At 49.7% G+C, this 25,502-nt stretch overlaps 1 protein-coding gene across 1 annotated transcript in view; it reads right to left on the reverse strand.

Annotated features, from left to right (window-relative positions):
• Positions 1-7: 7 nt before the first annotated feature.
• Positions 8-25,502, reverse strand: part of COL6A3 (collagen, type VI, alpha 3) — a gene marked incomplete at both ends in the record, with an annotated part of 42,318 nt that continues 16,823 nt past the window's right edge. The window contains 33 exons of the mRNA XM_010289602.1: positions 8-38; positions 717-825; positions 1,924-2,622; positions 3,110-3,209; positions 3,859-4,352; positions 4,516-4,527; positions 4,635-4,671; positions 4,780-4,812; positions 5,396-5,458; positions 5,613-5,675; positions 5,781-5,816; positions 6,375-6,425; positions 7,213-7,275; positions 7,911-7,973; positions 8,690-8,752; positions 9,064-9,126; positions 9,640-9,675; positions 10,336-10,389; positions 11,592-11,657; positions 12,065-12,127; positions 12,310-12,363; positions 12,471-12,515; positions 12,633-12,659; positions 13,638-13,709; positions 14,738-14,791; positions 15,219-15,311; positions 16,712-16,857; positions 17,210-17,288; positions 17,779-18,125; positions 19,786-20,388; positions 20,789-21,391; positions 22,003-22,602; positions 23,748-24,368. Coding sequence (XP_010287904.1) covers positions 8-38; positions 717-825; positions 1,924-2,622; positions 3,110-3,209; positions 3,859-4,352; positions 4,516-4,527; positions 4,635-4,671; positions 4,780-4,812; positions 5,396-5,458; positions 5,613-5,675; positions 5,781-5,816; positions 6,375-6,425; positions 7,213-7,275; positions 7,911-7,973; positions 8,690-8,752; positions 9,064-9,126; positions 9,640-9,675; positions 10,336-10,389; positions 11,592-11,657; positions 12,065-12,127; positions 12,310-12,363; positions 12,471-12,515; positions 12,633-12,659; positions 13,638-13,709; positions 14,738-14,791; positions 15,219-15,311; positions 16,712-16,857; positions 17,210-17,288; positions 17,779-18,125; positions 19,786-20,388; positions 20,789-21,391; positions 22,003-22,602; positions 23,748-24,368 — 5,543 coding nt within the window. The remainder of the gene's footprint in view (positions 39-716; positions 826-1,923; positions 2,623-3,109; positions 3,210-3,858; positions 4,353-4,515; positions 4,528-4,634; positions 4,672-4,779; positions 4,813-5,395; positions 5,459-5,612; positions 5,676-5,780; positions 5,817-6,374; positions 6,426-7,212; positions 7,276-7,910; positions 7,974-8,689; positions 8,753-9,063; positions 9,127-9,639; positions 9,676-10,335; positions 10,390-11,591; positions 11,658-12,064; positions 12,128-12,309; positions 12,364-12,470; positions 12,516-12,632; positions 12,660-13,637; positions 13,710-14,737; positions 14,792-15,218; positions 15,312-16,711; positions 16,858-17,209; positions 17,289-17,778; positions 18,126-19,785; positions 20,389-20,788; positions 21,392-22,002; positions 22,603-23,747; positions 24,369-25,502) is intronic.

The following is a 25,502-nucleotide window of genomic DNA, read 5'->3' on the forward strand; positions in this document are numbered from 1 at the left end:
CAAGGGCCCGGCTCGTGGTCGCGTTGGGTGCCACGTACCTGTCAAAGCAAAAGCAGCTGATACGGCTTTTCTTCCCCCCTATATAAGCAGAATTTTGGAGGTGGAAATGAGTTGACATAGAAACCGTTGGCAAGAACCACCCCCCCCCGAGGGCAATAGCCTTTGTCGGCTTTCGCTATGCCCACAGCCATGGGGGGTGAAGCGCTGCGGGGCAGTGCCTCTCGCTTGGGGCACAAGTCTAGACGCCAGTCTTGGTGACACAAGCTTTCACTGCCGCTCAGAAAATATTGAGATATATTCTATGATGGAGCCTCAATATCAGATAGTCCTGGGCAGCCCAGCCTCTGAAAATAGTTTTTTTGAGAGGAAACCCCCAAATTAATAGTAATTTCTGGAATTTCTGTCCTGCATGATGACAGTAGCATATACCTCCTTCATATGCTTTATACATATATAAATAGGAATTTTTACCCAAATTTAAAACTATTTACTTGTCTTGTAACTTGTGTACTTGTCTACCCTTCTCTAGCAGATAAATCTGTTGCTCGTTTGACGCAGCACTTAAGGAACTAGTGAAATGCTGATAATCATGATTGATTGTTATCGTTGAAGTTGCTTTTTCTTTCTTTTTCCAGACAGGGACTGGGAAGTGAAGGCTTCTCCTCCAGCCAGCCTGCTAGCGAAGCTCGTTCTCTCGCAGACGAACCGCTACTTACACTGCTTTGTGCCCGGCGTGACCGGGGCTCTGGCTTTTGGCTTGCTGATCACTCTGGAACCACTCGCACTGTTTCCTTATCTCTGGAGACAGGTAGAACGCAGAGTCGCCTAGAGATGGAGAGAGCATCACTGGCGTTGAAGATGGTGGTTACTTACCAACGACACGTTATATATATTTCTTCTTGATTTAAAAAAACAACAAACTCTTCCCTTCTTGCTTGCTCTGATAAAAGCTATGGAGTATCTCTTGACGTTCGGCGTGGTTTCCGCAGCATCCTGGGCTGGGAGATTTGTTATTCCAATTTACAAACATGAGAGCAGTAACGACAAGATACCAGAGGGCTGCGTGTCTTAGTCCGTCACATGTAAACAGCTTTCTTACAAGAAGGGACTTCCAACCACACAGTTAATACTTTTTCAAGAGTTAGAAGTTTCCAGGACCTCTGTAAGCGGTAAATGGAAAAAGCAAACTGAGAAAACCTAAACATTTATTTCCAGGGAAAAGATGTGCTCCTGTTTGCTTCCCATTTAGTGCAAGACATTCCTGAATCGGTGGTTCTAAGCTGAGATGCAAATTTTCAAGCACAATCTGCACATGCCAAATGCAGCAGCATTATTCATCCCCGAGAAAAGAATCCTGTTCATCTGGTCCTTCAATCCGCGTACAGCACACCCCAGATCTCAGCCTGAGCCGTCCAAATGCCCGCCAGACATGATGTTTGTGCTGAAGTTGGGAAGGGAGGTTGGCTGGGCGTTCAGGGAGCTCGGGGGAAGTGCTAGCAGGCTGCAGAGGGCCAAGAGCCCCAGCAGGACCAGACCCTGTGGGACACATTGCAGATGAGACTGGCAAGCCAGGCGGGATTAGGTTCAATCTCACAGGTGAGCCCGTGGAGACCAAGCCAAACCAGATGGAAGGGAAAACTCTACCTGGCAGACCAACAGACAGCATGGGATGGGCTAGGGAGGCCAAAGTGCACAAAAAGCAGACATACTCAAGCAGGTAGACCTATGAGCAGCAAGAAACAGACCAAACAGTGTAGAACATACAAAAAAACACTAACTTCAGTGGGCCTCACTGCCCAAAGAGGTGGTCAGGCTAGAGCCCACCCAACCAACAGGCAGGTAGGCCAAACCTGGCAGAGTAACACCTCTGAGGTCACGTGTTGCCCCTTCCATAATACTTTGGCTGCAGGATGTTATACTTACTTCTGATAAAAGACGGCAGTAGTCTCCCAAAGCGTAGTAAGGGCTCTTCATGAAGCTCTCCTGGTTTATCAACCAGTTTGAAGAACACATCGTTTGGCTCGCTAGCTAGGCTATAGATATTCTTGGCATTCACCTTCCTGCCAATGCCCAAGACAACAAAGAAGTACCCTTTGCATTTTGCATCAATAACAACCTTCTGCAGGTACTCAAGTTCTTGTTTATTCACTTTCCCAGTCATCATCAGAACTATGACTTTTAGATCCCGAGGGTTTGGTGCACTTTCAAAAATATGAGCCATTGTGTGTTCAATTGCACTTCCTATAGCCCTCGTGCCATGGAGCTGGGTCATTTGGTTGTGAAGGTAGTTAATGATCTTCTCTTTGGATCCGTAATCAGTTAGTGAAAACTCAGTTTTTACTGGTGGGAAGCTTGAGTTGGTTTCGTATTCATAAGGAGCTTGCTGGAGAACTGCCACTCTTGCGTGGTGCTGAGATACTTTTGGCTCAGAGCTGATTTCCAGGTTACTTACGAGGTGGGAAATGTACTTCTTCATCTCGTTGAACTGCAGAGGGGTGGTGGACTCTGAGCTATCCATGATGAAGGCTATGTCAGTGTCTACATCTGTTGGGGCTGCCCTTCTGTCTCTGAATACAGGTCTCTGACTACCAAAACCACAGACAGGATCGGGGTCGCACACATCTAGGGAAGAAATACAGTAGGTTTCACCTGGAGGAACTGAAGACCCTCCCTCATCATTGTAAAAATCTCTTGTGTCATATGAAATGCTATCAAGCCATGGACATTCGCTGGTCCGTTACTCGATACCAAAGTCATTTCATCCCAAATGCATTTAGTATTTTTACGCGCTCCTTTGTCCAAAGGGATCCCTGAAGCGCTCTGTCATAAATGGCAGCAGGCCATATTTTAGAGTGTTTCGTTATCGGTATTTGGGCTGTAAAAGTGGGAACCAGCCAAAAAAGGAGCTTCCCTTTACAACGTGGAGAACGCCCAGTGAGCCTCATTCACAACGCCAATGTTTTCTGCTCAACCTAAGAATATGAATTCCTTGTCTTCAGCAGCAGAAGGGCTGACTCCCAACTGGGCTTCCCTTCTGCACCACTGACAACTGACTGCTGCGCTACCAGAAGGATTTGGCACTGTCTAGAGGAGAAATTGGATGCTTTACCCAGACAAATGTGACAAGTCAAGAGCCGCCGGATAGTTTCATTCAGCTGACTGCCACTGGTTGGAAGAACAATTGCATGTCCAACCGCTGTGTTGTTGATCTGGTTCGATGCAAACAGAAAAACATGGTGTTAGTAACGCTGCCATCTGTTATTTTCCGCTCAAAGTAAAGTAGGGGAGGGCAATCCACAACTCTAAGACGAGATTCTCTACTCAGCACACTGCTTTTGGTGGATCCTATTTGGAGCAGCCTAATGCCCCCAACATCAGTTGGTGGGACTAGTTTAGAGGCATAACCTCCGAGAAAAGGGTCAGGCACTTGAACCAGTGCTCAGCGTGCTCGCCTGGGGCTTTTTCTTTGCTTTAAATCTCTGTACGTCCACTTTCCCTCTGCCAACAAAGCTACTGTACTTCTGCCTTCCCACCCTTTGCCTTTCCGTCAGACCTTTCTCGCTATGGGGACTGTCTTGTCTTCTGTTTCGTACCACACCTGGCACCCTGGAGCCGTGGTCTGGGGAACGAATGACCCATCACAACCTCACTAGCGTCTCACAGCATGCGCCGTGTTTCTGATTTCTCTCCTAATAGACATGTTGGATGAGTTTGGCCAGCAGTGCTTTCTCAGCGCTAAGCGCTTGAAAGGCCTGTGGAAGCCAACCGCTGCCTGTAGGAGCGAACACCATCAGTCTCCCCCGTGAATGAGACTGAGGTCATGGGCGGAAAATGAAAGAAAGGGTAAGTGACCCCAACCTCCAGAGCTCTGGTGAGAACTTGGTCCTGCCTGGTGGTAAGGAACACGGGCATGACCCCGGCATCGTAGAGTTTCAGCACAGCATCGTTGAGCTGCGGGGAGGCTCTCGTGTCCCCATTGCTGAAAAAGACAGCCACCTTCCTCATAAGGAAGCCGCTTCGGGCACGCTTGAAGGTATTCCTGGCCACGAAGGACATGGCGGTCTCCAGGCTGCGTGGCTTTGTGGTCAGGGTTGCCTGGAAGTTTTGGATCTGCTGGAGGAGGCTCGATTTCTTCCTGGCATCAGCAAAGCGGATCTCTGTGGTGACCTCATTGTTGTAGGTGACCAGAGCCACTCGGGCACCCCGAGGACAGTTGCTTTCGGCGATGGTTAAGTTGTTGACCACTCTGAGTACCGTTTGCTTCATCCTGTTGAAAACATCTCTCACGACGCCCGAGGAGGTGTCGATAGCGAAGGCCAGCTCAGTTGGGAAGACAGGGCACTCCTTGGGACCTGCAGAAAACGTGCGTTGGGAACAAATAGTGCCCCAGATAGTTGTCAGGGTGCAAGGACCATGTCCTCAGCAGGTGGTAAATCATTCATACCACGTCTGTGAGGAGACCAACAATTCTGGCATGCAGACACACTGGGGTTTAAGGGACTGAAGGTGACTTACCGTAGCAGCAAGCTGTGGAAAAGACGGGGGAAAAAAGCAGTTTGGTCAGTGCCATTCGTGTAACATGGTGGGCATACAGGGGTAGAGACAAGGAATTAGCAAAGCACTGATGTACTCACGGCATTTGTCTTTGATGTTCCGCACAAGTGCACATTGCTTGAGAAAATAAAACAAAAGGGAGGGAGAAAGGGAAAAAAAGAGGTATGTGACACAGAGCCAGCAAAAGAGTATTTCAAAACAAGAGAGAAATGATGCCATACTTACATCTCTGGATTCTCCTTTATCGCCTTTAAGTCCCTGTTTAAAAAATAAAGAAAAATTGCGTGCAATGTTTGTTTTCAGTTGTGTTTCCAGCAACAGGGGGAAAGGTTTTCCCATGTGAGAGGTAAACCTAGCTGAGACCAAACCCCAAAGGGATGTTTACAATGCTCTAGATTCATGTGCAAAGCAAGCCAAGTCACCTTGGCCCTTCTAGGGTGCTCTGTGCCATTCAGAGTTGGTCATGGACCATGTCCTGCGTGGGGTGATAAATGACAAAGAGCTGAGAACTTCCTAGAAGGAGCTTTAAGTGGCTTGTTGCCATGGGGAAATCCTAGTGCCTGATAAGAGCCTGCCTCTTGACTTTTTCCTTCTGCTGTGCATTGAGGTTTGAGGATGGGTGAATATTTGTCAGTGATAAACAGATAGTTAGGAATTTAGAGAGACACATCCGAGACAAATAAAGAGGAATTTGCCCAACTTGAAATTAGCAGGAGATGATGACGGATGTATCTTTCAACCCCTGGCACCAGTAAGGACCACCACATTTCTCAGAGAAGCAACCAGGACTCCCTCCAGGGGGAAAACCAGAGGCTCCAGCAGCAATGCAATGAATACTTACAGATGGTCCGGGGTATCCAACCTCTCCTTTCTGACCAGGTGTCCCAGGATCTCCTGCATTTCCCTAGAGAGAGAGAGAGAGAGAGCAGAGAAGTCCTCTCCATGAACATCTGCACGAGGACTCCCAGGATCATGGGTCAACACTTGGGGGAGAAGATGTGTATATCTTTCAGGCTGTTCATGGCAGAAGGGAAAAATTGTGTCATGGTCCAACTTACCCTGCGGCCTCTGTTTCCTTTAGGGCCGGGGCCTCCAGCACCACCGCGGTCACCAGGTCCACCCTGGTTGGGGAGAAACGCAAACGGTAGCACTAAATCTGCACAGGACCATAGGCAATGGCTACATTGCTTGGAAAATGAATGCATAGCTCATGGGCGGCACCGTACCTTGGGCCCTGAGTAGCCTACGAAGCCGCGTTCTCCCTGAAACAACATAAAGATTTATTTGAATGTGTTTTAGAAAATGAACCTGATTCTGCAGGCAGATCTGTAACAACTGAAGGAGTTGAACGATGGAGGGAAAAGAGAGAGAAGACTGCAAATACATTTCGCAATTTTGTTCCTCACGTGATTAATAAAAAGCAAATAGCCACTATTTTTAAGGTCTGGTTGCTCCTCTAAGGCTACCTGCAACTGTAGAGGAGCTGTCAGAGATGCTGGCGCATTGTTTCCAAAGTCGCACAGGCATTCATGGGGCTCTCTGGATAAATGGTACAAAACCATTATGCTTCGTCCTTGGAGAAGCTGATTTTACGTAGTCAAAACCCAGACAAAGGCAGAGGGGAAAGTTTTGAAGAGCCTTGCCCGATTTTCTCACCAGGATACACATTGGGATGGTTTTTGTCCCTGTATGTATCTGTCTTCACCTAGGCTCTGCCCTTGGCCATCTGCGCTGGAGACCTTGGCTACTTCCTTCCTACTTCCTGCTTCCTCTTCCTGGTAACTCACGTTGGTAGATGGGCGTACTGATCATACACCTACCTTTCTGCCTTTAGGACCTGGGCCACCAATTCCATCTCGTCCATCATCACCCTGAAATTGGAAAGCTAGAGTCTTTAATACGCAGTCGTATGTGAATAGCTTAAACTTCACAGGTTCACAGGTAAACTTCGTCATCAGTTGAAAGAACCCACTGATGCCACAGGCCCTTTGAGAAGTCCTTCTATAGATGAAATTATTGCAAGAAAAAAAGCACAAAAAGCTGGTGCCAAAACTAAAAATCTGAATTAAAACCTGCTTAGCATACACATATAGTGTGTAAAACCCAGGTGGAAATCAGCAATGGGGAGCAGGTTAGGAGGTCAGTCAATGCTAAGGGGGTACGTACAGCTCTGCCTGACCCAAGCTTGACCTCTCTTGCTTTGCACAAACCATTTTTTTCCTCGGTTGGCTCCTCGTTATACAAAGTCATGAGAATCAGGACCCATGAAAGCGCTCCCTTAGTCCATATGTCCTTTTTATAGGTTATTTTGGACTAGCACACGGGGTCGGCTGAAGGTGTCTACCCATGCTTCATGCAATGAGCCAAGACAAGGCCAAGCAACTCTGGGACAGCCTCTGCCCTGCAGGCTGATCTCTGAGATGTTAAAAGTCACTTTTCAAGTGAATACGATTCACCTCCTCGAAGGGACTACCGTTACCAACTACACTCATGCCAGCTGAAGACATAAAGTGGATTTCCCTCTCTCTTATTGTACTACGGAGGATGAGAAGTCCGCAGGGGAGCTAAACCCTTTGTTGCAAAGGGCTGTGGCCCATGTGCCACAGGAGAGGGTTCAGCCCAGCACCCTTAAAGGCGTGAGCGCATGGCCACACTTACCATCTCTCCTCGTGGGCCCTGCTGTCCATTTGGCCCTTTGGGTCCAAGGTTTCCAGGCTCACCCTGAAAACAGGAGCATCTATTAAAGCATGTGCTGAAACTCCAGTCAACTCTGAGCCTTTCCCACCCCGTCAGCACTGTTATTTTTACACAGACCAGTCTGCAGAAAGTCGTGACTGGACCCACAATGCCACAAAATGCTCGCTCTCTAGTGGGACCTTTAGTGACTTCAGGAAAGCCGAGCAACGGGACACGGGAGACCAGCCAGCTCCCACCACAGGATGGTGTCTGCTTTTTGTAAACACTGCAAACACGAAAGCTCCCAAGCTCTGGGGATTGTGCCGGTGCAAACGGACAGTGGAGCAGCCTTGGAAAAGAACCAGCGCGTGTGGATCTGGAGAGATGAAAGCATACGGAGGGTCTGGAGAGATCCAGCACAACCACCCTCCCTTGTGGGCATGGGCTGAGAATCTGCCCTGGAAAATTACTTGAGAATCTCCGTTACTCACTTACGTTTGCCTCTCTCTTCAATGAAACGGGAGCACAGATCTTGCTCCACTCCACACTGTGCAAGCCGGTGAAAACAAGATCATTTCGATCCAAGAGGTTCATCTCAAGTATTTTTTTAAGCTCACTCCTACCCAGAAGCTTTTCATTGCTGTTTTAGTTGCTGGTGCCCAATGCTCGTGAAGACGTACCTTTCGTCCCAGCGGACCGATCCTGCCCCGCTCTCCTGGGGTTCCTGGTGGTCCACTACCGGCCTGGAACAGAAACAGTGAGAGGCATGTTGGCAACCTGTCAAGAAAACTGGGTGGAAGAGACTAGGGGATTGGGTGACCGTAGAAATCATGTGTTAACTACTAGGGCTGGTGCCTCTCAAAGCACCTTAGGAAATTCAGAAATCTAATTCACGGTCAGGAAGAGCTGAAGGACCAGGTCAGTTCAATGCAAATGTCAGCAGCAACTTATATTGTCCCTAGAGAACACCCCTGGGGAAGGTGTAGGCAGGTGTAAGTCCTGCTCAGGATGGGGAAATGCAAGATGCGTCCAGCTTCATGGCCACGAGTCTTGCTGGGGTATGTGGCAGGAGGGAGGAATAAATGCATGGGAGTCCCCCAGCAAGCATGTGAGATGGTCATGCTCTGGCTTCAGAGGTTGAAACATCATGGAGGATGCCCTGCCGGTCACTCAGGGATGTTCTTTAATTAAGATCTCAAACCATAACGGGCCAAATGCTGAAGTCCTGACCCCTTTGTGGTTGCTTTTAACTCTTTCTTTTCTGTAACTCCTGGTCAAGAAGTCTTTAGCGTAAGTTGCGAGGAGAATCATACTGGAAGGGTGTGTTAGAGAGCGAAACAGAGTTGGAGCCTCAGAGGGGGGGAATGGAAAGACACATCAGCTGCGTCGTATTAGCTCAGCGAGATATTCTTGACGAGCATAGTTGAGTCAAGGGCTGAGAAGCAGCAGAAGGGTTTACCCTGGGTCCAGGAACGCCCTGCTCTCCTCTGATGCCTGGCGTGCCAAGCTGGCCGGGCGGACCCTGTGCGGGGAGAAACGAGAGACTGTGTCAAGACGTTTGGGCCGAAACACAGCGCTGCCACGCAAGATCGCAAGGGAAAGCGAACGCTACAGCACCCAAGAGGTGTTTTTTTCAAGCACGTCACACCGTGGGCGCTGTGAATGCAATGGCAGGCTGGATGTCCCGGGCCAGGACAGCCAGCACACAGCGCACCCAAAAATACCCAAATCCCAACAGTCCTCGCTGCTGAGACTCTTGGGGGAAGCGACGGTGATGAAATAACGCAACAGCATCGTGAGGTAAGACATTGACTGTGCTGTAAGCTCACTGACCTGCGGCCCTCTCATGCCTTGTTCTCCAGCCGGCCCCGCTTGACCGAGAGAGCCCTTGGTACCCTTGAAGTGCAAAATAGGACAACGCAGGTTAGCACGGGGGGACGTGGTCAACACCATGGGGAGGGGAGCGAGATCTCAGGGCATTTACAGCTGCATAAAGAGCAGGGAAAAACACTTTGGGGGTTTTTTTTTTCCAGAATATGGTTAGAGCAGAGAACAAGCACGGAACTGGCGAGGTAATTTGCTTCCTGCAATCAACAGGCATCAATCTCCTTTGTGCCTTGGTCCCGATGCACTGCTCCGGCCGCACGCGGAGATGGAGCATCTGACCGGGGGCTGCTGCAGAGGAGGGGCAGCCCCAGGCACGTGGACGGCCGGTTTTGCACCAAGTCCAGCAAGGAGCATACGGGGAGATGCGCCTGAGGAGGAGGAGGGAAATTTGGGGGCGAGAGGAGGCAGAGAGGAAGAAGCAAAGCCTGCATGTCTCTTCTCTTGGCACATCCCTCTGGGTGCTGTGGCTGCCTGGGCGGTGGTGTGGCAGGAGCCCCAGGTGTCGTCCCCATCACCACGTACCTTAACTCCTATCGGTCCCCTTCGTCCCGTCATACCCTGCGAACGAAGAGGCAATGAGACTCGCCACGCAAGTACGTAAAGCACACATTTCTCTATTGCTTTTAGATCTGTGTATCGCCCCTTCTCTTAGCCCAAAATGACGTTTGAATATTTTAAACTACTGGGGCGAGAGGGAGAGGGAAATCCACACGGCCAGCTCTCTTAAATCAGACTTTGACATGTTTTCTCCTTCCTCGCATCCCCCAAGCCTCCACCACATGGGTGAGTTGCTCTCTCAGGCGCACAGGAGCGTGCCGCGGTCCCTGGGCCACGCGTCCCGAGGGACAGGCAGCAGCGGAGCAGCAGGGGATGCATCCCCAGACGTCCCAGCTGCACCAGCTCCAGTTTGGTTTTTGCCTTCAGCCAAATGTGGATGCGTACACCAGAGTAAATCGGGTGTAGCTCCACTGATCTGAGCGCTGAGTTACTTGCATGGGAATAAATTCAGGATTAGACCTTTGAAGTCTATACAAGCCAGCGATCCACCAGGCATTTTCCCGTTGAGGGTTTTTGCGTTTTGGTTTGTGTTTGGTTTTGGGTTTTGGGTTTTTTTAGGTTGAACTCATAACGCTTGTGGAACAAAATACGTGGGAAGGCAGGAGAGGAAAAGTTATTGTCAATCTAAGCTCAGCCTCCGCTGACTGAGAGGCAGCTCACCTTCCTCCCAACTCCACCGCCTTGGCCATCCAGCCCCGCCGGTCCTGGCTCTCCCTAAGGTAAAAGCAAAACTCAAGTGAGCGCCCTGAGATGAGCAGGCACTAGGAAAATAGGTCCGGTTCTCAAAAATTGGGTCCTTCGTGCTCTCACGCAAGTTATTTGATATTCCCACATCGGTGGAAATCCTACTAACAACTCATGGACACTTTCCATCAAGTTTCTGAGCTCGAGCAAGCTGACATTCCCATTCTTTGGGAAATGCCTTCTGACATTGGGTCCCTCATGACAAGAAGGACGCTGAGGTGCTGGAGCGTGTCCAGAGAAGGGCAATGAAGCTGGGGAGGGGTCTGGAGCACACGTCTGATGAGGAGCAGCTGAGGGAACTGGGGGTGTTCAGCTTGGAGGAGAGGAGGCTGAGGGGAGACCTTATCGCTCTCTACAGCTACCTGAAAGGGGGTTGAGGTGAGGTGGGTGTTGGTCTCTTCTTGCAAGGAACTAGCGAAAGGATGAGAGGAAATGGCCTCAAGTTGTGCCAGGGGAGGTTTAGACTGGAGATTAGGAAAAATTTCTTTATCGGGAGAGTGGTCAAGCATTGGAACAGGCTGCCCAGGGAGGTGGTGGAGTCACCATCACCGGAAGTGTTCAAAAAACACATGGACGTGGTACTTCGGGACATGGTTTAGTGGGCGTGATGGTGCTGGATTAATGGTTGGACTTGATGATCTTAAAGGTCTTTTCCAACCTTAACGATTCTGTGATTCTGGGTCGTCCTGTGACATTTTGCGATGCATTTTTATTCTGAGCTGATATGAAAACAAATGGGGTTTGAAATTTTCCGAGGAGCACATGGGGTTTTTGTTTTTGTTTTTTTCAAAGGTTTCAGGTGAATCAGGATGTTCAGATGTGGTATCATCTAAACAGTTCTCTGCTTTTGTATGTGATCTGCAAGAACATATGAAGTTAATTTCCAAGTACGAAGTTGTTTTCAGTGACAATATCCCAAAAGGCATTGTAAAATAATAATATTTTTTTTAAAAGCACTTTTTTACACAAAACATCTTCTAAACTGACGTCTTCCCAGAGAATGCTTTGGTTGCAAACCAACAACATTGTCTGGTGGAAGAATATTCGATCTGACAAGGCATGGTGAGTCTAAGAAACGTGCACCTTTTTGGCAGCATCCTTTTTTCTTACTTTCTCTGCCCCATCCTATGGTAAAACACAAAAAACAACAATAGAGAACAAAGAAACTTTACCATTGGTCCAATTTCACCCTTTTGGCCTCTGGTTCCCCGTTGAGTATTATCAGCTCCGGAATCTCCCTGAAAGCAATAGAGCAATGAGAAACATCTGTGTAAAAGTGGGACACGAAAGTCAGACATCATAAACTGCTCTGCTATAGCTCAGAACCAACACTTCTTTTCTCTTTTTTTGTCTTTTTTGAGTGAATTAGATGAAGCGTTATTGCTGTTTTCAGACAGACACAGCTTTTCAACTGAGAAGTAGTAATATTGAAGAAGAGGAGGAAAGGGAATTTTGATATACTGAAACAGTGATTGACAGGTTGGTATCAAGAGGCATGTGTTACCCAGATGTCATCTCCGAGTCCTTGCTCTATACCTTCCCGGGTCAAGCAGCCTTTAATAAGCCTGAGAGCATGCTTGCTGATGACCCCCAGGACTGGTGGAAAGCGGGTGGAAAATCGAGAAGATGCCTTAGCAATATTTACCGGGTCTCCGCGGAGCCCACGGTCACCTCGTTCTCCTCGTTCGCCTTTAACTCCCTTATCACCCTGCGGGAAGAGACGGGGAGTTGGTGAGAGCAACCCTTGCCTGCCCAAAGCTGCTCTGCTGCTGCGCACTTCTGCCCGGGTCCTCAGCCCCGAAGGGAGCGTGGCGGCTTTCCGCTCTCCCCTGGCTCAAATCCACTTTTCCACTATCATTTAGCCCCGTCATAACCAAGATAAAAGCCTACCCTCCTGCCGGAGTATCCCTTCCCTCCAGAGGAGCCGGGCAAACCCTTGTCTCCCTGAAAAAGGAAAAATGTTTTAGGATATTTGCCGCTTTCAGGGCGCCGCTTAGATGCTTCACTGAAGCATCTCGTTGTAAAGAGAAGAGCAATCAAAAATTCCTGACCTCTTCGCCATCAATGCCATCCAGACCCATTTCTCCCAGTTCACCCTGCAGAAGAGAGGCGAGGGGCAAATGCTCACCGAGGGAAAGGGGGACGGGGAGGGGGATACCGATGCGTCCATACGCTCACGCGCGCCGCCACGGCGTGAGGAAATAGCTCCATACCTTCTCTCCTGGGAATCCCCGAGAACCCTAAAGAGATCAGAAAAGGGAGTTAATTCCCTTTTGCCCAGTCGGTCGCTGCGGGAGGCAGTGGGGAAGGGGGGCTGTGCTTGGAGGCAGACCCAGATCCAGGACCAGGGCAGGACAGCCGGGGCTTGCTGCACCAGGGTTCGACTGTCCCTTATTTCTCTTATGCCCATCTTCTTCTGCAGCTGCCTCCTCAACGCTCGTGCCAAGATAAAATGTGTGCGTCTGGGGGTTTAGCCATCTGATCCAATAAAATAGCTTACTCTCTTAGCCACAGCTCTTTCTCCACCGACTGTCTTTTCTCCCTGCACCCATTTTTATATGAATCCAGAGCCAGTCTTGGTGCCCTTGTCCAAGGCTGGACAGCTTTTTAAAGAGACTCGGTATCTCAGCTGCAACTAATTGGGCTTGATCCATGCACGCCTCCGCTCCCTGCCAGCGGATCCGGTGGTCAGAGCAAATGGCAAGGAAACAACCCCTTAATATCGCTGAATATTTCCCATAAATGTTATACGTTTCACCACCTTTTCTGGCTTGTGGCATGGCTGCTGTCCTGAACCGTTTGCTCAAGGTTCCTCTTTAAAGCAGCAGCCATGGCTCACTTTTCCTCCCTCCTCCCCAACAGCAGATTTCCATCCACATGCTGCCCCAGCCCTGGGCCAAGACGTGCACACGCCTCGGTGTCGGTGTTAAGAACAAATCCATCTCTTCTCACGTCTTTCCCCTAGAGCCAGACTGAAGGAAATAAATCAGCCTTGTCTGCAGCTTGAGCCTGGGTCACGGGGCTGCCCTTTTGCTCTTCATAGCAATGTCAAAGCCATGACGCCTGCTGAAAGCCTTGGTGCTTGGCCAGGTGGACACCACCACTCGCATGGACTTGGCGGCTGTTGCGTGACATCCTAAAGCAGCAGGAGCTGCCCTCGGTGGACTCCCACCAGCTGGGCTCTGGGCCTGCTCTCTGCAGGCTCCTTCTGAACGTACCTTGGTTCCTCTGTGTCCGGGGCATCCCTGGAAACCCTGTGTCCCATTCACACCCGCTGGTCCACGCTCACCCTGTTGCACGGAGGGGAAAATGCAATGGTCAGGGTTTGCCTGCGGAGCGTGTTTCTTCAGCTAACTGCGTGCATGAGCAAGCGCGGGAGGTAGCTTGGAAGCACAGAAGCAAATGGAGCACCAGTTTTTGAAAGGCCAACGTCCAGCCACCCCACCATCTCCTGCCCACAGCCTTCATCCCACAGAGGTCAACTGCAACTCTTCGTTGTTGAGAAGGATCCTTGCCAAACTCTCAGCTATGAAAGAGCTTTATAAAACTTCTCTTCCAAAACGCCAAGACAAAGCCCTCAGAGGTCTGCGGAGACGTCTAATCCCATCCCGACCTTAAAGCCCCGGGACAACATCGCGCTGCACGCGATATCTGACAGCAGCACTTGGCCCCTGCCTGTGATATTGGAAAAGCGATGAGCACCGCCGGCCCCTTGGCCTCAGCTTCACCTCCTGGGCGTGATGCGTGGGGGAGTTGTTTATTCCAGGGGTGACATGGGATCCATGAAGTAAGAGTTTGGATGAAACGGTGCTAGCAAGAAGTCATGGGACTCATGTTGTCTGCCACTGTGATGGATAGAAACACCCCTTCGTGGTCTCATTCTTGGACTAACTCAAATCTTTCAGCTGCATTTGATGTGGATAATTTTGGCATAGGCTGCAGCTTTAATGAAATTGGGGATTTCATTGTGTTCCCGAACACCCTGCCCTGCTCACAGGTGTTTGGGACCAGCTGCAAACATTCCCACCTGCCTTGGAGGAATAGCACAGAGCTGGGTCACATTAAATAACGGGAGTTTTTCTCCCCATCATGCCTTCTCCAGATCTCAAGGAACTTCTTACTGACCTTCTCCCAGGAGCAGCTGGGACCGGCAACTCAGGCCATCAGGTAGGGGAGACACAAAGTTCTGCTTGCTCTCTTGTCTTACCCACCCCCACGTCCCCAGCAGAAAAGATTTAGTGGCAACTCCTCCAAACGCTTCACTATGGTGAGGTCCCTAATTTGAGCAGTGCCGTGCAGAGCAAGGGCGATCACTTACTGGTCCTCCTTCATCACCAGGATAGCCTCCGTAGCCAAGGTCACCCGTGGCACCCTAGAAGACAACAGAGAGGATTCTGCATTTCTTTTGTAGTTCTGTGATCTCCCTCTAAATTGATATTCCAGATTTCCCTAGGTTTGCAGGAAGCAGCTGCTTGCTCATCTGTGTGAACAAGTTAATGAGAGAAACCATCTCCCTTTGACATCCCCAGATTGCTTCACAAGACACTTCACCCCCTCCCTCCAGCCACTCGGCCCTGCCCTCTTGGTTGCTTTACAACACAGAGGCTGTGAGGAAAGGGAAGAAGAGCAGCTCTCAACTGCTGTGTGTGCTCCAGGGCCAGTTTGAAAATGGGGGGTAAGTGAAGATGACCTCCCCATTAGCATCACCCACTACGACGTCCGCAGCCTGCACGTTGCCCACCCGTCGCCGTTGTGGTGGACACTGACCTTGCACGTCATCCCCAGGCGAAGTGACCCACCTTTGGTCCTATGGGGCCCGGCACACCCCTGTCCCCTCTCTGCCCTGAGCACTTGCATGGGACCTTGCAGCATGTCCTCTCCGCGATGTTGTCCTGCAACAAAGCACACGGGACGCAACAGGAGAGGTGTTAGAAACCTGGCAGAGCACCAGTGCCGTAACTCCCCCAACCCTGTGGGTCTGTGGGACTCCCGCTGTGCCAAGCGTAGCGTTGGCCTGGCGGCATTTTGGGGTCTCTCTGCCTTGAAGCAGCCACGATGGCAGGAGGAGGAGGAGGAGGAGGCGCGTGTTGGCAGGCTGGGGCGGTTGCATGATTAGGAAGCAGCAGTCAACGTTATCTTTTGGGCGTCAGAGGCAAGGGTTTAAGTGGGAACTGTGTGGGGCAGAACTCGTAGAGGGCATTTCGTAGGAGATCAGACCCCAGAGTGGTGCTTGTCACTGAAGCGAGCGGCTTCATCTCCAAAGAAACAAATCCAGGCTGTGGAATGAGCCACAAGGAAGTCATTGCAGTGAGTAGCTCACCAGCAGCCCGCAGGCTGAGAACAATTTGCAAGCACACAGCAGAAGAAGAGAAAAGAGAAAAAAAAAGAAAGATATGGGTTCAGAGAAATCACAGCTTGGTTTTGCATCATCCACTAGAAAGAAAAAAAAAAAAAAATCATTTTCTTTGCCAAGTACATTGCTGGCTGCAAACGTTTCCTGCCAGCTTTGCACATTTACATTTCGAAAGGATTTTCCTAGGCAACTGAATTACGTGGGGATGGGCTGAAGACTAGCTCTTATCCCAAAAAACAAGGTTCACTCCCAAGTGGCTGCACTTTCATTTGCGGAGAAGGGCCCAGCAAGGTTACCACAGGGATCGATGGTTAAGCCCAATCTTATTAAACTTGCTGGAAAAGGAGCTTAACAATGCTGGTAGCAGGTGTGAAGTTGGGAGGAACTGGACTTACCAGGGTTGATGGCAAATTAACTCAATGAACTTGAGAGGGACTACATGCATGGTGGGGGGCAGGGGGGAAGTAAATCGATGGAAAAGAAAGGAAAACTCCTTCATCTGTTAAAAGCATGTCTGGAATACACGCCGTGTATCAGCTTGGGGGAAGAAACCTAGAAAGCAGCGCTTCTGCACGGGATTTGGTACGAGGCATGACAGCGCGTTACCCGTAAGGTTAAAAAAAAACAGTGTAAATATAGGTGGAGGGCGGGCTTTTTGGCGCGGTAGCTTTTGATCGCATCTTTTCCCATCCCATTCGACCTAGTCCCCTTCGCTGTAGCCTTGGCTGGAGTCGGGCTTCTCCAGGAGTGGTACGAGACCAGGCAGCGCCATGAGCTGCTCTTAACTTTATTTGCTGTGGCATCTGTAAAAAGAGCTGACGTGAGGTAGGGAGGGGAGAGGACCAGAGCCAAGAGGGTGTAATTCAGCCCCGCAGGAGATCCAGCCGTCGGCTTTCCTCCAGCATTACAAGGCAGCGCTGCTTGTGCCAAGTTACTTACGAGCTGCTCTGCCAGCTCGAAATCCAAGTCCAGCAGATTAACCCTGAGCGGCCGGTTGTAGGTGAACCCACGACCAAACTCCAGCTGCATCACTTTGTCAAAGTTGCTCACTCGGTCCAGCCCGACGAAGATGAGAGCGTTGACACCTGGGGGGGGTGGGAAGCAGAAGGGACCGCGTTGATGGAGCGAGCCGGCAGAGCCCGCACACCCTCCCCTGTAAGGACCGGTCATTATCTGCCTCTTCGATTGCAAACGGAGCGTATTCAATCAAGAACAAGCGCCTTCAAGCACATTTGGTACAAGCTACCCACACGCGTAGGTGCCAGCCGGCAGCTAAACCCCACAGGAAGGCAAGGAAGAACAGCAAGTGCGTGTAGAAATCATGAAATCCTCATTCGTTACCGTCGAAAGCTGGCGGATTACTGAGGAATGTTTGTAAAACGGGCCACATGTTGACATAGACTAATAACCACTGCCTTGAAGGGTTAAAAAAGTTACCTTCTGTATGCAAAGCGGACGAAGCAGCCTCCAGCTGATCTAACGAGTCATCTGCACCATCAGTAAAGTGGATTATGACCTGGGAAAGAAACAAATTCATCTCAGGACCCAAAACACTTCAGGTATGAAACACAATGCACGTACAACCTGAAGGGCCTTCTTCCAAGGGATGGCTCATCTGAGAGGAGACGGGGGAATTGCTACGCCCTTTCCAGGCCACGAAGCTTTGCATTTCAGTGCCAGGTTTCTGTACATGGTGTCATGCGGGCGTTTGTTGCTAAAGCACAAACAGGGGAATATCTGGAAAGCAACACTTGGAAGACAAGCAGTGCTCACGGGTACCGGCTGCAGCGATGCTCAGCAATTGTCAGGACAGTTGACAATGCAGGCAGAGTTCAGGAAACAAGTAGCGCTTAAGTGACCAAATGTATTATGAATAAATTTATATATTTAATGAATAATCAAAAAAAAAAAAGTATTACGAATGTACGGTTGCTTTACCAACTAAAATACATCAGAAGTCAGTTTTCTTGGCCAACACCAACCCAGTGGCCTTGGCTTTGACTTACCTTGGTGCTGCCGGAGGGCGCGGATCTGAATTTGTTCAGGTAGGACCTCAGTGTATCCGCTGTGAGGAAATAGGGCCCACGGGTGCGCATGCCCTGAAACCTCTCGAAGAGCTCGGGCTGGTACTCGGAGAAGTCCAGTCCCTCCACGGGTCCCCCCCGAGCCTGGGCCATGATGGCTACCCTGATGTTGGGTGCCTGGTTGCCGGTGCAGCTGATCTTCTGCATCTGTGTTATCCTGTTCAGCACGGACTCGACTCTGGACTCCAGACCTCTCTGGGTATTGAATATATTTTGGCCGGGCCCAACATCCGTGACATCGAAGCCAAGTATCACATCTAAGTCACAATCTGAAAAGCAAATGCAGAAAGAGAGGAGAGCATCACTGCTGAGCAATACAGTTGCTTTTCAAGTAATGACTTTCCTAATTATTCTGTTACTCATTACAGAAGACACTCTCTGCATCAAGAACTGCCACCATTTGATACACAAGTGCCTTCTACTTCCTTTCCCCATAGCAACGATAACCTGGGAAAATCTGCATTTTATTAGTTTTAATTTTTTTTCCTCCTGTGCAAGTGTCGCTTAACATTGGGAGGAGCTGCCTAAACCAAGTCTGACAGAAATTTGCATTTTCGTCGGGCAGCCGAGACTGCTGCCTTCTCTCCGCTGTGTGGAAAACCTGTCAGTGCTTGCGCAGTGTGCGTGCACCTTCTGCCTGTGCTTGAAGCGACCACCCTCCGGTCACGGTGACAACCTGGTGACTGATCTCAAGTCTCTGAAAGGTGTAGCTAGGATTTATACGGGATAGCTGGGCATTAGGGCAGAAAGAGGCATTGAAGTTGCTCAGCCTGAGCTAACAAGGCGATGCGCGGTCTGCCTTTCTGCAGGAACATTTAGCTTGGGCTCGGAGTCACCCTGCAGCCGTCGAGCCGCCCATTGGTCTGGAGCATGGGGAAATCAGGCTGCTGGATGCCTTTCGTCTGGGCTTAATGTCTCCTGTGCCTCCGTGGGCTTTCAAACAGGGAGGTGTTTGAATTTTCTTTGATACTAATCACACTGGTGCTGCACTCTGGAAGCACTCGTTGTTACCACCAGCAACGGTTTGCTTTTCCCTGTGCTCGGTTTTTCATCTCGGCTGGAGCTGCTGCTCAGCTCAGGGCTGCTGTGCCTCTCCTTCAGCTTCTCCAGAAGTTCGGGAGATGCCTCTGCTCAAAAGCCAGAGGGCTGAGCCATGGTCAGTTGTGCTGGGAGTAGGACTTGCCTGACTGTAGTGAGTTAAACCAGCTGCTGGGGGTCTGGCCCGACGGCAATACCAGCTCACTTACTCACCCCAATTCCCCTTGTTTGGCTCCTGAGGTAGCCAAATCATGGGATTCCTTCTTAAGGCAATTTAACCTTAAGCTACAACCACTCATGCCCTAGCTTTTTCTCATATACTTGTCACGAGATCAAGTGGGCACCCTGGATGGTCTGCAAAGAGAAATTCTGATTTCCAGCACGCCATGCATGCCAGGGACTGAATGGCCAAGATGACCAATTGGCTCGTTATAAATGCAGTGGGGAAAAAACCAAGGACCATCGCTTTTCCTTTTGGCACTCAACAAGTTGGTCTGCCAGCATGATACCGGCATCATGTCCCTACCCATGTGGGGAGAAAGGCAGCGCGACTCGGTCCAAAGGCAGCTAAATAAAGGAACCCCTCCAGTGCAGGGGTAGGAGGCCAGTGATTTAGTCCCTGGCTATCATCCCTGAAATTATTCCACCACAGCGGCACCGCTGCGGTGACAGTATGCCAGTCATTCACACGCTGAAGCGCATAAACAGGCAGCTCTCATACCAAAGGTTGGCAGCCTACCACCACGCTCATGGAGGAGGTCTGAGCCCACGCTGCACCTCAGGCTACAGACAAAGTACGAGACCACGCTGGACAAGTCCAGCAAAACACATTGGATGTTAAAAGCCACCCTTGGGAATGGCCTGAGCACATTATGAAAGGATCGTGCTTACCTCTTGTAACATCTGTCGTTCCTGGGCACAATTTCTCTTCCATAGCGGCTTCCAGCGTAACCAGGACCTGCTCATTCAGCTCAGACAGCTCCTGGGCTGTGGACGCTCTGAAACTCGTGGCACTCTCGCTGGCCAGCCTGCTGACTTCCTTCAGGTCGATGTTTCTCACGCCAACCGCAAATACCTTGACGCCTTTCTGCGCAATTTCCAAGGAGGCACTTGGCCCGTCATCCAAGGACTTCCCACCCGTGACGATGAAGGCGATCTGGGGCACCCTCTGGTCGATCCGGCTGCCGGCCTCCTTCACAAAGTGTTTTGCCTGGATGTGCTTGATTGCTGCGCCGGTGTTTGCCACTCGGCCACCTTTGTAGATGACTTTGTTGATGGCATCTAAAATCTGAGGTTTGGTGGAGTAGTCCTTGAGGAAAAACTCATCAGTGACATCCGAGTTGTACTGGGCCAGTCCTACCTGGATAGAGTCGCCATCCCTATAAATGGCGTCCACCACAGAGTAGACAAACTGAAGAACTTCTTGGAAGTTATCTCTCCCCAGATTGATGGAGCCGTCCAGCAAAAACACAATGTCAGCCTCCTTTTTACCTCCTGAAAAGATTACAAGGAAAACACAGTTATTACTAATTGTTTGTGGCATCTATAATATTTAATATGTTTAGTTTAGTGTTTTGTGAAGTAGCGTTGTGTTTCTCTCTCCTTTCTACCCTTTTAGTTTCATCGGTCTTTGGCATGATTTTACATCTGTACAAAAAGAAAGGTTTTATACAACACTCATTACACTTCATACAACATTACTTGTTTTTTGTGATAGACACCCTCATCTCATTTCAAATTTAATTCTATTCTTTCTTATGCTCAACAAAATCTTCTTCAAATCAATGCAACTAAAGCTTTGGGAATCAACAAGCGTTACGGAATCATTTTCACATTATACAAATTCTATCTGTGCTCTGTCCAGAGGAGTTTACAGGATGAACAGCAGTCTTACCAGGTCCTAAAATTCCAGGGGTTTCTGTTGTCGGTATTGGAAGCTCTTCAAGAATACTCTGCACCTTCTTTTCTAAAGTTGGGAGTCCCGTGAAGTCCTGTACCACAAGCACGCGCTCAGGATCATTGGTAATGACCTGCAGCTGGACCCTGTCCACATTTCTGGCTCCAACACCCAGAGGTTTAATGCTCGTTGAAGTGATCACATTAGCAGGCCTGTTCACGTCATCCTGGGACCGGTCTCCAAGGATAACGACTAGGTGCTGGGGCACTCCATCTTCTATCCTGCTTCCCGCAGATTTGATGAAGTAGTTCTTCACCACGTAGTCAAGGGCTTTGCCAGCATTCACGGGGGTCCCCCCTCTAAGCCTCAAGCGGCGGATGGCTTGCAGGACAGCATTTTTGGACTTGTGGGTCTTCAGGTAGAACTCGGGGAAGACATTATTGCTGAACTGAACCACGCCGATTCGCACTTTGTTTGGCCCAACTTCCAGCTGCTGAACAATTCTGCTGATGAAATCCCGAATGTGAGCAAGCCCATCGGACCTAACGCTGTCGGAGCTGTCAATGAGGAAGACTATATCCTTTTCATCACCAGAAATATCTGCAGGGAAGGAAGAAGAAAGGGAAATCATTGGTGTGCCAAGCCTTTGCTTAAGCTTTGCTGGAGGATTTCTGTGTTATCTGCTCTCGTGTGATGTAAAACTGCACGGCATATTTTAGCCAACTTTAGGGATGGTGCTTTGGGGAGCCACTCCAAAAGGGCTTGGGCGCAAGTGTGCGCGTGTGTTAAGTCTGCCTAATATTAGAAGCATGCATTACTCAGAGCCTTATCTGTTTCATTCATTAACACTCTCCTCTGGATTTGTCGACGTTTCCAGCTTAATTTTGCCCCAGATTTATGTGTCTTTCCTAGAAAGCTGCTTAAATGGGAATAGGCAATTTTACACACTGCGTTATTTGACTTGAAAAATCAAAATAGGTAACTTATTTAGGCGCTTGACTAAAAAATCATAAGTTATAATATATTTAGGTACTTGGGTAGAATTGCCACATATCTAAAAGTTTCCTTCTAGAACTGTACATGTGCTATACCTTTGCTTTTAGCTAAGGAAAACCTTGGTTTATAGAGAAGGGAGGGAAAGTTGTTTACACCTTTGGGCAACGTTTACTTGAATAGCAACCCAGAGGCAGCCGGTGTTGACAGAGCCTTACCTACAGAGGGTTGCACATCTCCCAGCAGCCGTCTGATTTGGTCCCCAGTCAGGGTTTCAATAGGAGTCAGCAGCTTCTGCTCAAGGCTGGGCAGTTCCTGGAAGCTGGAGACTTGGAATACATAATCAGGACTAAGAGAAATCTGTACCATCTCCTCAGGATCCACATTCTTTGCTACCACCATAGGTGCCACCCCCACTTGTTTGACTTGGAGTGATGGGTACTCTAAGTCATCGTCGGACTTGCGGGAGGAGAGGATGATCAAAAACTGAGGGACGCCCTCCTCTATGCGGCTCCCGGAGGGCCGGGTGAAGATGGTCTTTGCCACAAACTCAAGGGCCTCCCCCACGTTCACCTGCTGGCCACCCTGCGGCCGCAGCCGTCTCACGGCACTCTGCACCTCATCCTTGGTGGAGTGGGCATTGAGCAGGAACTCCACGTGGGGATGCTCGCTGAACTGGACCACCGAAATCCTGGTGGTGTCAAAGCCCACATCCAGGTTGTTCACTATCCTCTCAATGAGATCGCGGACGAGGTAGAATTCCTGGGCGGCATAGCGGGAGCCGTCAACCATGAACACGACGTCCCTCTTCACACCCGCTGCAGGAGAGAAGGCAGCTGTCAGAAGATGCACCAGGTATTGCTTATGGAGAACAGCTAAACGCATCATCTACATCACTGGCCCATGCCTGTGGCCATGGGGAGGATGCTCATTGTTTCGTTGCCTGTGATACCTCCTGGGAGCCCCAGCAGGCAGCTCTGAGTTCAACCCAGAGACAGGACCGGTCTGCTAGGCACATCCCCAGGCAGTGCAAGAACAGCAACTTCCAGAGCAAAGGAAGCAAGAGGGAGCAGGGGAAACCTGCAACGGTAACTCCTTGTGGAATCTCCACCCAAGGAAACGTCGCCTGGTGGTGCTCCTCACTCAGGGCAAGTTGCCAGGCAGCTTGGGGTTGTTTTACACTCAGTACCACCCCTCTTTCTTTGGCTTTGTCCTCTAGGAAAGCTTCTATCCTATTATTCTCTCAGCTTCTGCCTTTCCAGGATGACCTTTTGCTTCCTCATAAAATGTTTACTGCAGCAGTAATTCAGGTCAGAGCCTGAATTATCGCTGAATATCCCACTGATAAATGGGGATGGAGGAAAGCAGTCTGGCTCTGAAGGGAAGGAACAGATAGAGTAGGATGGTGGACTTCAAATGGACTGATCTGGGGTGGGTACCCTTCATCCCAGGCATATGCTGGCTGGATTTCATTCCAAGCGAGACCAGAAATGGAAGATCTGATCCTTTTCCTGACGCCTGCTTCCAGTTTCCCTTCCCCCAGTGAATGAACGTGGCAAATGTAAGACACATCAGCAGGTCTTACATTTAGCAGAAAGCTGACCATGGCTTACAGTGGTGTGAAGGTGTCCCTGTAGCGTCTAAATGACATAATTTCCATTCCAGGAGGAATAGCATGGACTTAAAATCCGTCAACTTAAAATAAGATTAAGGTCATAGCATTCACTTTGTGGGTCTTCCATGTGGATACAACATGGACCACCTTAAGGGACTGGGCTTAAAGGTGGCTCAGCTTAATTACACAGCTCCTACCAACCCTGCGTACATCAACAGCGAGACCAAGATGGACTTGGAGTCTTAGCCGTGACCATCTTTGCTTTTCTCAGTTTGTGTTGCAACCATGATGTTACTAAACATCATATTTTGCCGCTGGCTCTCGGTGCAGACACAAACATCTTCTCACCTGGGCTGGGTGATGTAAAAACCAGATCAGGGGCAAGTGACTCTATCTCTTTCTTGGTCAACCGGATGACTCTGTTCGAGACGACCTGCTGCACCGTATCCAGCTGGCTGAAGTCAGGCACAGCGATAGCAAAATCTGGGACAAAGGAAATCGTCTGCAGCTCCGTGAGGTCAGCATTTCCGATCCCAATACCGAAGGGCACTGTGCCACTCGTCTTCAGGACCACCGAGGGCCTCCTCACATCATCCTGGGACCGGTCAGCGGTCAGCAGAATCAGGAACTGGGGGACGCCCTCCGCTATCCTGCTGCCGCTTGACACCGTGAATACGTTCTTGATGAGATAGTCAAGGGCTGCTCCAGTGTTCAGAGGAGATCCTCCCATAACCTTGAGCTCCTGGATGGCGCTGATGAGATCTGCTTTGTCCTCGTGGGTGTCGAGTAAGAACTCGGGTTGTATGACGTTGCTGTACTGTGCGATGGCGACACGGACCTTGTCACGACCGATATCCAGGCTTTCAACAACTCTTTGGACAAAGGCCTTCAGCAGAGGGAAACCTCTTCTGACACCATCCGAGCCATCAATTAGAAACACCACATCCTTCTTCTCACCTCTCTCAACTACTGTTTGAGACAAGTAAGGGAAGGGGGGAATAAGTGAGATTCTCTTTTGCAGTGATTATTATACTCCTCAAACATTGAACTGAAGGAGTACAAAAGCTCGGGGAGGGGAAAGCGAGGTGTCAGGACGGGTGATGTGGTTCCTTTGCCATCAAGTGCAATCCCTGGTGAAGAGGCAGATGGGTGGAAGTCGGTGGAAACCGCAGTGCAACGCGTGCCTTGCCTTACCCACCGCACCATAGAATCATAGACCCATAGGAAATAGGGTGCCAAGGGGCTCTGGGTGCCATCGCCCACCTGAGGCTGGGAGAAGCCATCTGCTCCCAAGGGGGCTGGGAAGCTGGCACATGTATTTGCAACATGCAACAGGAGTCTGGGGCATATCAGGGATCTTCTGCTCCCAGAGAAAACAGTTTCTGAAGGAAATGGCATACTGCAGAGAGGGTGCTCACGGGGAGCTGGTGGAGAGAGAGACAGAGAGAGAGAGAAGCTTTTCTGAGGCATCACTGAGCTTAGAAATAAATAATCCTGTGCATGCTTAGACAAAATAAGAATTTGCTGGAAAGGACATCCAACTGAAAATGCTGAAATGCTTTTCTAAAATGCTAGACACTGATTTTTTTTTTTTTAAACTAACTTCAAGCACAAAAAAATGCTAATTGTGACCAAACATTCTTTTTTTAAAAAAACAAGACTGTAAAATGTCAAAGATCAGAGAACTGTTGACGTGTTCTGCTGTTGACTAACAGAATCGCGAAGCTTTGGCTCAGCCAAGCAGAAAACGTCACTGCCGCTCAAACATGGCAACTGATGGATGGCATCCCCAAAAGTGCTGTTTTATAGCAGGGTCAAGTGGGACAAGCAGGAGCATGATCCGTCCCTCTGAAGAAAATCTTCAATATCTCCTTATGAATGCTGGACATAAAAAGAGTTAACAAGGGCAGCTGAAGTCTTAATGCAGACTTCAGACCAAGTTTATTACTTCAGAGGGATGTTGGAAGCTTGGTGGGTGAATGCATAGGATTGGAATATTAATATAGCTTGTTGAGGAATACAGGTGGGAAGAAGGAGCAGGCATTGGCTGGTGTATCCCAGTTTCCTACACTTCCTCTGAAGTTCAGCAGCAGGGGAAGAGCG

The sequence above is a fragment of the Phaethon lepturus genome, unplaced genomic scaffold (assembly GCF_000687285.1).
Source record: "Phaethon lepturus isolate BGI_N335 unplaced genomic scaffold, ASM68728v1 scaffold38810, whole genome shotgun sequence".
Classification (NCBI taxonomy): domain Eukaryota; kingdom Metazoa; phylum Chordata; class Aves; order Phaethontiformes; family Phaethontidae; genus Phaethon; species Phaethon lepturus.